Source organism: Acanthisitta chloris, unplaced genomic scaffold (genome assembly GCF_000695815.1).
Source record: "Acanthisitta chloris isolate BGI_N310 unplaced genomic scaffold, ASM69581v1 scaffold25444, whole genome shotgun sequence".
Classification (NCBI taxonomy): domain Eukaryota; kingdom Metazoa; phylum Chordata; class Aves; order Passeriformes; family Acanthisittidae; genus Acanthisitta; species Acanthisitta chloris.
In genome coordinates, this window is record NW_008668014.1 from 39769 (window position 1) to 50297 (window position 10529).

At 37.9% G+C, this 10529-nt stretch overlaps 1 protein-coding gene across 1 annotated transcript in view; it reads left to right on the forward strand.

The window, feature by feature from the left end:
* Window positions 1-9721, forward strand: part of GOLGA4 (golgin A4) — a gene marked incomplete at its 3' end in the record, with an annotated part of 35976 nt that extends 26255 nt beyond the window's left edge. Inside the window, exons 16-21 of the mRNA XM_009072747.1 lie at window positions 297-423; window positions 2026-2039; window positions 4055-4123; window positions 4742-4817; window positions 6602-6705; window positions 9635-9721. Of these exons, the coding sequence (XP_009070995.1) occupies window positions 297-423; window positions 2026-2039; window positions 4055-4123; window positions 4742-4817; window positions 6602-6705; window positions 9635-9721 (477 nt within the window). The remainder of the gene's footprint in view (window positions 1-296; window positions 424-2025; window positions 2040-4054; window positions 4124-4741; window positions 4818-6601; window positions 6706-9634) is intronic.
* Window positions 9722-10529: the final 808 nt, after the last annotated feature.

Genomic DNA, 10529 nt, shown 5'->3' on the forward strand with positions numbered 1-10529 from the left:
ATGCCCAAGAGAAATAGATCTTTTCTGTAATTTTTAAAGCCAAGTGTAATCCTAACTATGTAGTCTGTATTGTTGAGGCCTGTAAAAATCCCCTTAAGCACCTATGTTTGTGTCTTGCTCTTTCCTGCAGTCCTCTTGTGTAACCTGCTTTTATAACCAAATTTCAAGCATATTCTTTCTGTGTATAGCATAAATTGTGTTGATTGCTTTCTGTCCAGTGTAGTTCAGGTTTTGAGTGATTTATTAGGTTTTAGATGATTAATTGTGAAAGTAATTTTTTTTCCTATATTTTGAAGTCCCGTGAAGAAGAGATGACAGCAAAAGTTCAAGAGTTGGAGGCACAGCTAGAAGACTTGCGAAGGGAAAACAAACAAAGGATGGCAGAAGAGGAACATTGGAACAGTGAAAAAGTGAGCTGGCACCGTTATTTTTTATATCTTTATGTGTGAAATTCTGTACTTCATTCCTAATTGGATTTTATTTGTATATTTGGCCTTCACTTGCACATACAAAATAAACCTCTAGAATCTGCAGTATTTGATACTACTTTTTTTAATTGGGTTGTTAAAAGTCCAGTTTTGTTGTTACTATTAAGGCAAGGGGTTTCCCCCCTCTACATGTGGTTGTTGATTTTACTGGGAGCCCTTTAGAAGGAAAGGAAATCACATTAAGTAAGTTTTAGTGTGGGGTTTTTTTTTAAATTCAAGTGTCAGAGGGGTCTAAAGTAGTGCCTTAAATATATCAATTATGGACAGAGAGCCCTTCACTGACAGAAGACAGACTGCTTGCTTTTGTCTTTCTGAGACCACATTTTAGTTTGAGGAATTCCATGATGAAAATATGGCTCGTTATAGGAGGAGGACAGGAAAGTATATGAGTTGTTGAGTCATTTATGAGAATTCATATTGACCTTAACGTTTAAATTTTTCATTTTTACAACAGGCAGCACTGGGGAGACTGAATTTATACATTTGACACTGAAAATGTACAGTAGAAATTACCTCACTGTCCTTCTGCCTTGCACTTGTGTACAATACCTTTTATATTACTTTGCTTAACTATTCCAGGACATGAGTGTTGTTTTCACAACAGAAAAAGCAGAAATATTTGTATCAGAGTGCCTTGTATTTGTAATTAACCGTTGTCCACCTACTGATAATCTTACATAATCCTATTATCTGGAGGAAGATTCTTTAAGAGACTCCTAATTCCTAAAACATGATTCTGAAAAGCCTGAAGAGTACTTTATCTTTAGGACTTTTGTTAACTGTTTCACTGCTTAGTTTGTTGTAGAAGTCTGCTATAAATACAGGCAGGCATTTAGCATTGTATTATACGTGCATCTTCAAGACTGCATATTCACTGATAGGACATGAAAGTTATATCAAATCTATATACCAGCAATGGTATTTCATGTATTCCTCCGTTCTTGCCAGAAATGCATTGGATAGATTTGCAATGGGAGCATAGAGCTGTAACATATTTGAATATTGCAAATATCAGAGCTCGTTGTGAAAGTGAATCTGCTTACAATAAGCAAAATAAACAGTTAATTTTGCCTGTCTTGAAATCTTGTCCACACTTCTCCACTCCTTGGAGGTCTCCATGGCAGAACTTGGAGAAACTCAAAGGAGTTGTTCCAACTGTGGCTGGTATGAACCAGTTCAGAGAACTACATTGCTGATAAACAGCTTAGTTTTAAAGGATAAATGAGGTCTGATTTGTTGGGGTAGGATGACCAGGTTGTGTGGTTGTGCCTGCACTTAGGTACATCTAAAGCATCCAGGTTCAAAGTGCTTGCAAAATAACAATGGAGTTTTTTGGGGTAAGCTGAATATCCATGATTTCTCTGGAATACAGGCATCAATTCCAACTAAATTCAAATTTAGCAAATTGTTCACCAAGTTTCTTTGGAATAGCTGGTTTAACTGAATGAAAATCTCGTACTTGATACTATTGACAATGGTGATTTCATCTCAAAGCATGTGCACATAACTCCTGGTACATCTTCTGGTCCAGTCAAAGCTCAGATATTTAGAGTAATAGTAAGTGGGCTTCCAGTTCCTGTTTTATCTATATTTCAGGATCATTGGATTCTTAGACACAGTCTGTTCTGGGGTCAAGAGGTAGTTTGCTTTTTTTCTCCTTAGAAATTAAGAACTGTTTTTAATTCTTACCTGTCTTAATTTGTCTGTTGCCTGTCCTTGGTATGTGTGTAGGAAACTAGTTTTGGTATTAACTGGTACAATAGCACACATTTGGAATGGATATGATAGCATATATATGCAACATTACAGGACTAGATGAGAAAATTGGACAATGTCTGTGGACCTTATCAGCTTACTTTAGCAGATCTGTACAAATCCATGTGTAGACTTTACAGTGCAGTCAAATTAATTCAGTCATTTTCTATTTGCCATTCTATTTTTTGTCTCACCTTCTTTTTTTTTTTTTTTTCTTCTCCTTCAGCACTAGTAGTAAAACAGCTCAGAACCATTGACTGGAAGCAGCTTTTTGTAAGCAACTGGTAGATTTGTTGTCTAAACTTGGAGACTCCCAAATCACAGAAGTTTGTCTTATAAAACTTCCTGTGCTGCTTGTTGTCGTTCTAGGCCAAACATCACACATAGCATATCTGCTTTGACATGAGATGTACCTAGACATCTGAACAGTGTTTTTCTTACTGTGATAAACATTTGGCAGATAGTAACATCCTTAAGTATTTGGATGTAAAAAATGTGGGAAACTGTCTCTCTGTATGAGCAAATAAATGTCTGATCAGATGATTGAGCTCTTCAGAAGCAAGAATTGCCCTTAGAGGTTTGACATCCTTAGAAAAATGACTTTAATTCTGCTTGTGTAGGAAAACCCACAGGTTTTATCAGCCTACAGAGATGGAGAATAGCTCTCCTTTTTAACACAATTCCAAAGAGGCTTAGGAAGAAACAAGTAATATGTATGACTTCTGGATTCAGTTTCAGATTGCCTTAAAAAAGAATCACACATCAAGTATTTGATGTTAAAGTACACTTACAACCTCTAGTTATACCCATGACTACTAAAGAAAACCCACAGGTTTTATCAGCCTACAGAGATGGAGAATAGCTCTCCTTTTTAACACAATTCCAAAGAGGCTTAGGAAGAAACAAGTAATATGTATGACTTCTGGATTCAGTTTCAGATTGCCTTAAAAAAGAATCACACATCAAGTATTTGATGTTAAAGTACACTTACAACCTCTAGTTATACCCATGACTACTAAAGGACTATTTTCCTTAGAGTTGGAACACTGAACGATAGAAATTTCAGCTTAGATTTTTTTCTGTACTTCATAAACACCTTTGCAAGATGAGGAGCTCATGAAGCTCTTAAGCTGAAGGTAATTTCAGGTAAATGTTCAAATTTTCAAATGCAGCTTGAAGAATTAAGGAAAAGATGCAATGGTAAGAATAGTATTACTGTAGTTAGGGTATCATAGGATCTACTTCATACTCATTCAGTTATTATCTCCAATATTTCATACAGATTTGGAAATACTAGGTTCTTGAAGTTCTATTTATTATAATTGTCTTACAGAGTCAAATGAGAACTAAAATATAAACTTTATGTACAGTCAATACAAATAAGTTAAAATGCAAATATGTGCTGTCAATACAAATAAGTTACATAACATATAAAGTGTTTGTTTGATTTGCTCATTTCAGTTTTTGTCATCCTCAATTAACACACTGTATCAGAACTACATGATTGATATTTCTTTCTCCAGTGCTTTTCATACAATCTCCCAGTGTTTTTCATACATTTTAATCTAAATTTTTGTTGTTCTAGGTCACAATAACGGAACTTAAGGTAAGCCTTACATGTTATTGATTTTGCTCTCTAATACTTCTGTTTTAGAGCAGTTTGAAAGCTGAAATACTACTTTTGTGTCTTTAAGTTTGTGTGTTAAAAGGAGAATAGAAGGAGAAAAAGGAGAAAGAGCTTTATTGCAAAGGTATCTATAATGTATTTTCGGTAGTTTCTTGATGAATTCTATATGTGACTCTTTTTTCAGGCACAGCTTGCACAGAAGACAACACTAGTCAGTGACTCAAAACTGAAAGAGCAGGAGTTGAAAGAGCAGGTAAGGGTGATACTGAACAAGTAAAAAGTATTCTTGTTTGATTCTCTGCATTTGCAGTATTAAAAGATTAGTTCTTTTCAAGTGATGATGTGGTACATCTCCTACCAGGTACGAAAATAATAGGCATATCAAATAGTTTTCACTCATACTTGCTCTCAGAAGAGCTGTGTACTTTTCAAAGTGTTTCTCTGTCCCTTGAGAATGAAAGCTCCACATGCTTATGATACTGGATAGCAAAACATTTGTACAGTGAAAAAGGAAACAGTGCATTTCATGAAATTCTGGAACTTTTTTCCAAACTAAAACTTTTTTGATGGTAAAGTACAATTTTTGTCACGTGCTTTTTTTATGTATGCTTATATGCATAAAACAGACACATGTATATATGATACATGCATAACAGCTGCTATAGGTACTCTTACATGTATATACACGTGCACACAGATTTCCTTAAGTATTTTTGGGACAGTTTTGAGACCGTTGTTAATGTATTCCTTCCTTGAAAAGCAAATGTATCTTGCTTTCATAGGAGATGATGATGAGCTGAAAACTGTTTCAGTTACGCTTATTTTAGCTGCTTCTGAACACCATTTGTCATTTTGACTGTTCTCTGTTTAGATTCATGTACTGGAAGACCGGCTAAAAGGTTATGAGAAGAATATGTATGTCACATCAGTTGGAACACCATACAGAGGTAAGCGCACGGTTTTCATTGCAAGTAGGTTTTTCATTTGTTTGAAAGATACATTTGGTGGAAACAATTTATTAAAATCTCAGTCTTTTTTATAACACTCATATAATATTTTTATGACATCCTTGTTTTAGCTTGTCTGTTATAATAGAGTTGATGTGTGATTTCAGATGAGCAAATCACACAGCATTTTGTATGATGTTTAGTTTTATGTCATACATTTAAAAGAGCTCTATATTAATAGAATTCTTAAGCTCTTTGCAGTGCAGATTCCAAGACTATTCAGGAGGTAGGGGCAGAGACAGACACAGCTACAATGTCCCCTGGGCCCTTGGCAGGAGACAGTAGGAGTGAGGGTCCCAGAACAGGCTGGTCCCAGCCACTGAGGCCTGTGAGCACCCCCATGACTTTGACAGAAGTAGACTTGCATTGCACATGTGCTCTCCTTTAGACATTGATGGTTGGCCACTTTGAAGACACAGTGCTAGACCTTCTCTCTGGTGGTCTACTGTTGTTCCTAGGCTCTTTTGTTTTCACATGAGATAGAAAAATTGACAGAGAAATGAACAGATATTGCTCACCTCCAAAAGATTTGCAACCATTTAGCTGAGGAGCACATCCTGCATCAGACTGTGAGCTCAAACACTGACCCTCGCTAGTGTCAAAGATGTGGGGTTTTGTGGTCTTACAGAAACCTATCTCAACTGATGACCACAGAAGACTTTCAAAAACCACGCCACACTCGTTCTTTGCAAATATGTGCAGATGGTTCGATTATCTCCAGATGATCCACAGCTCTGACACCCCTCAGAAGGTACATGCCTTCTTCCCACAACATGACAGAGCCAAGGATTGGACATGGTTATGGGTATTCAGTGCCTTCTGCAGGTGCAGGGCTAGGAAGAAATGTCATCAGAAGTTTTTCCAGCATGAACTGGTAGGGAGAGAAGCAGGTAGGAAGAGGCATAGCACAGCATAGTTCAGCTGGAAGGGACCTGCAACCATCATGTGGTCCTACTGCCTGACCACTTCAGGACTGACCAAAAGTTGAAGGATGGCTTTAAGGGCACTGTCCAAACGCCTCTTCAACACTGACAAACATGGGGCATCCACCACCTTTCTAGGATGTCTATTCCAGGGTTTGACTACCCTCTCGATAAAGATATGTTTCCTCATGTCAAGTCCAAACTTCCCCTGATGGACACAGGTTTCAGCCATTCCTTGTGTGTCCTGGTACTACATACCAGAGAGAAGAGACCAGCACCTGCCTCTCAATTTTTCCTCTGCAGGAAGCTGTAGGGAGCAGTGAGGTCACCCCTGAGCCTCCTCCTCTCCAAACCAGACAAACCCAGAGTCCTCCGCTGCTCATCAGAGGACATGCCTGCCAACACCTTACCCAGCATCAGGGGTGCCCTCCTCGGGGTGCATTCACATACCTTAACATCCTACTTAAATTATGAGGCCCAGAACCACACACAGTACTCAAGGTGAGGCTGCAGCAGTGCTAAGTACAGTGGGATGATCACTTCTTTTGACCGACTGATGATGCTGTGTTTGATGCACTCCAGGATGTGATTTGCCCTCTTGGCTGCCAGGGCACACACTGCTGACTCCTGTTGCACCTGCTGTCAACCAGCACTCCCAGACTCCTTTCTGCAGGGCTGCAGTTGCTCCGTTCCAGGTGCAGAATCTGGCATTTGTTCTCGTTCAGTTTCATGCCATTGGTGAAAGTTAGATTCATACAAGTGACTCTTAGTATAAATATTCTCTTATTTTTGTTTACACAGATGGAAACCTTCACCGTACTGATGTTTCCCTGTTTGGGGAGCCCACTGAGTTTGAATACTTGAGGAAAGTGCTCTTTGAATATATGATGGGTCGTGAGACAAAGGTATGGACATTTGTATATGATGACAAGTGATTCAGGTTAGAGTACAGTTTAACCCCCTTGCTGGATAGATATGAAGTACCACGTGTTTGTGATTTGTTACATGCTGTTTATTACTGTGTCCTGGTTCTGGCCAGGACAGGGTTAACTTTTGCAGCAGCCAGGAGGGGCAGCTAGGACCCTGGCACTCTTCTGTACCACCTCACCTCCATGCACAAGGGATGGGAGGGGAGGGCTGCCTTGCACATTCTGTTGCTGTTCATGTTCTTATTTCACTGCTGTTGCTAGTAAACTGTTCTTATCTCAACCCGGGATCTTCACCTTTTGTGCCCCATTTTTTGTGCTTTATTGTCCCGCGGCAGGGGGAGGGGGTGGGGAGTGAGCAGCTGGTGTTTCAGTGGGAAGCACTGAATTGGGGAATACTATTCCTAAACCATGACATACTGACACAGGATTTGATAGGCTTTGACGTTTTTTCCCTGAAGAGGCGTGATCCATACCTTAAAAACTTTGTCAGAATGCCAAAATGAATGGCAGGGGAAGGGGATTGTTGCATCTCTCACCAGTGTACCTGCGAAGACAAAAACCTTTATAGGTAGATATGATTTTGTTACCAAAAGTCCTGTTGTCAGTCAAGCTTAATGTCCTGTGAAAGCTGATATGCACAATATTAGCAAAAGTGCTCTTATGATGTCATCTTGACACAAGTGTGGCAAGTAACAGTTGGATTAAATAATAGTTTGTTAGTAGCCCTGAGGATGGTGAAATATCTCTTCGGTTGTTGCCTAACAGTGTTTTTATAGGACTTCCAATTCTGTATACCTTAGATGGTATTAATTTGCTCTTAAAAGTAATGGAAAGCTGCTCAGTCGGCTTCTTGGTGTACACTGCAAGCTTGTGAAATCATTCCCAAGTTGGAATTTTACTAGCTTCTTACAATACTGGTGCTTAGAGATTGACCAGGTTCAAAGGAGATATGTTGTAACACAAACATTTTTCTTGGATGATAAATTGTATGTGAATGAATGTTTTTATTTGTTGGTTTGGGGTTTTTTTCCTCCTCCCTGGAGTTCTTCTAGTGTTGCCCTCCTTTCAACTAAAACTACTATAAAGCAAAGAGGTTTTATGTAGGTTTCTGTGTTTCTGTGTTAATTAGCTTTGTTCTCATTGTGCTCTGTACACAGAGCTTGGACTGTGCAGGACATTTTGTCCTTAGGAGATTCCTCTTTCTCTTTTTATCCCATTTCTCATTTTGATATTAATTCCTTTTTTATTAAAAATACAAATCCCTGATCCAAAAAACTGAGACTCACTAGTTACCTTCTGTTCACAAGCCTGTGGCTCGTTGGATGGGCCTCCTACTTCAATAACAAATGACTGAAATAATTAAAGAAAAATATGTACAGTAGTGGATTTTATGATTTTGAATTGTGAGTGACTTAGAGTGAAAAGGCTAAACTATCTGTCAGCAGTGTTTCAGCTTGAAACAGGTCTTGAGACAGCTGCAAACTAGTGCAGATAGCTGAGGCACAGAAAATTTTCATTCAAGAAAACCTAATTTGAAACTTCTTTTTCACTCATTATCGCTGATCATCGTACTGATCTTCAAAACATTGCTATACATGTCTTAAAACTTCGGATTAAAAATTTTTGCAGGTTTTTTTTCCCTTTTTAACAGTGTTTTACTAAAATTTGCAGTTGATTTCTTCAATAACTGCAATAAACTACAATCAGCGCTGAAGAAAATTGACTTTAGGTCTCTCTTCTATATTCTTTCAGTCTCTTCAGTTTTGCTTCAATTTAATTGCATCTGCTGGTTTTCTTTCAATCACTACATGTGTTGCTGGAAGACACTGAGCTGAGTGTCTGCTCTCATCAGGATTATATCATATAATCTTAAATTTACTGAACTGTGTTTTGAGAACAGGTTTCATCCTGCTACACTGACTGGAAAACCATGAGCAATGATGATACAATTGATAACAATCTTTTAACACACAGTCTTACACGTTAGTAAAGAATTAATTGGCTTTTCTTCCCCCCAGCACAGTCCTTGAATTAAAATATCCATGTCGTGATTTATCTCCTCAGGGCAGATATACATTTCTCTTAGCTTTGTTTTCCTGGACCAGAAGAGGCGCTTTTTTTTTTTTTTTTTTTTTTGTCTTGTAAGGTCGTTCTAGTGGCCTTCCTCTGTTCAGGATCTCCTTTTGTAGTGCAGATATGTATGCCATGTCTCAAAGGTGGTTTGGCAGTGGAATTGGTGATCTCTATGGACATTTACTCTCTATTGAAAGGAATTCAGAAGAATCTGTACAAATTATCTAGGGTGGACTGCCATTTATGCAGCCTAGTAAATGATCCTGGAATGGTATTAAGTGGAGACATTAATGAATGCACTAGTTATGTACTAGTGCTGGATACTTAAGAGAAATGTGGAGAGTTGATATGGGTCTAAGAGTCAGGAATTACAGTCATAATGTGTAACCTGTAACCTGTCACATTCTTTGTAAACTGCTTGACCAAGGGGTATCCATTTCTTTGCTGTGATATTTTACTATCTTGCCCTCCAGTCCAACTTTATTTTTTTGCCTCTTGGTTGGCAGGATACATGAAACAAGACTGCCAGCTGTTTCTTAGCATTCAGTGTGTTCAGTACACTGTCTTATTTCAAACACTATCTGTTTGAGCAGATACCACAGTAGCTGAGGTTTGTGACAATATGAAATGATGAGCCTTCATGGTTTTCATGTAATTCACATAATATGTCTCTACAGTGTGGAACAAACAGTTGCATCTTACTGATTTCACTGTTTTCCATTGGCATTGCTAAAAATAGTATCCAGCATTCTTAAATAAAATGCATTTTAAAATACTGCAAAGCATTTTCATGCAAAATGAAATTGCTTATAGATGACTTGTATCATTCTAGACAATGGCCAAGGTTATAACAACAGTGCTGAAGTTCCCTGCAGATCAGACTCAGAAGATCCTAGAACGAGAAGATGCTCGACCAATGGTAAGTTATATAAGTAAAGGTTATGCAGGAGGATTAGGTTTCAAGAGTAAGGAATCTGAAACTTTTTTTAGGTCTCCTTTTCCCTGTGTCTACATTCAAGTGAACACCTTTTCTTCCTCCATTCCTCTTCTTTAGTGGAATATCAAATTCCAGCTCTAGGCTGAATTTATAATGAAAGTGAGAAAAAACCAAGCATATTTACAAGCATATTTTCTTTACTATTTTTCCTCAGCAGTTAAGCCATATTTCTGATAGCAATGGATGCAACAGAACAAAGCGACTTCCATTAGCACTACTAATCTGTGGATTAGTTTTCTAATTAAAAAAGTAATCTGACACAAAATTTGTGTTTCTTAAATTCAGAAGTTTCTGTGGAGTCATGCCAGTTTTCATGAAAAATGTATCAAGAAAAATTTTCTAAGCCCTGGGATAAAATTTCTGGCAAAAACAGGAGCCATTTTGCTTGTAGAATAGAAAACTGATTAGCGCCATCATCAATGATATATGTTTGTCAAGTGAGATATATGCATTTTTATCTTAAGTGAGTGTCCCAACAAGCTTGGGGTTTTGTTTGGGTTTGGCTTTTTTTTGTAAGAGCCTGCTTTGTCTTTCTACTGAAAAACATGAAAATATGTCAGTTCACTCTGGGTCAAGACAGGTCAAAAGTAAGAGTTTTCAACACTTTGGTGGTGTTTTTTTCAAGTTTCAACACACTTACTATGGGACATTTCCTTGGTATTTACCAGCTTATCTATTTACTAGAAAGGTGAAATTGGGTTTGAGAATCATAGAATCACAGAATCAACTG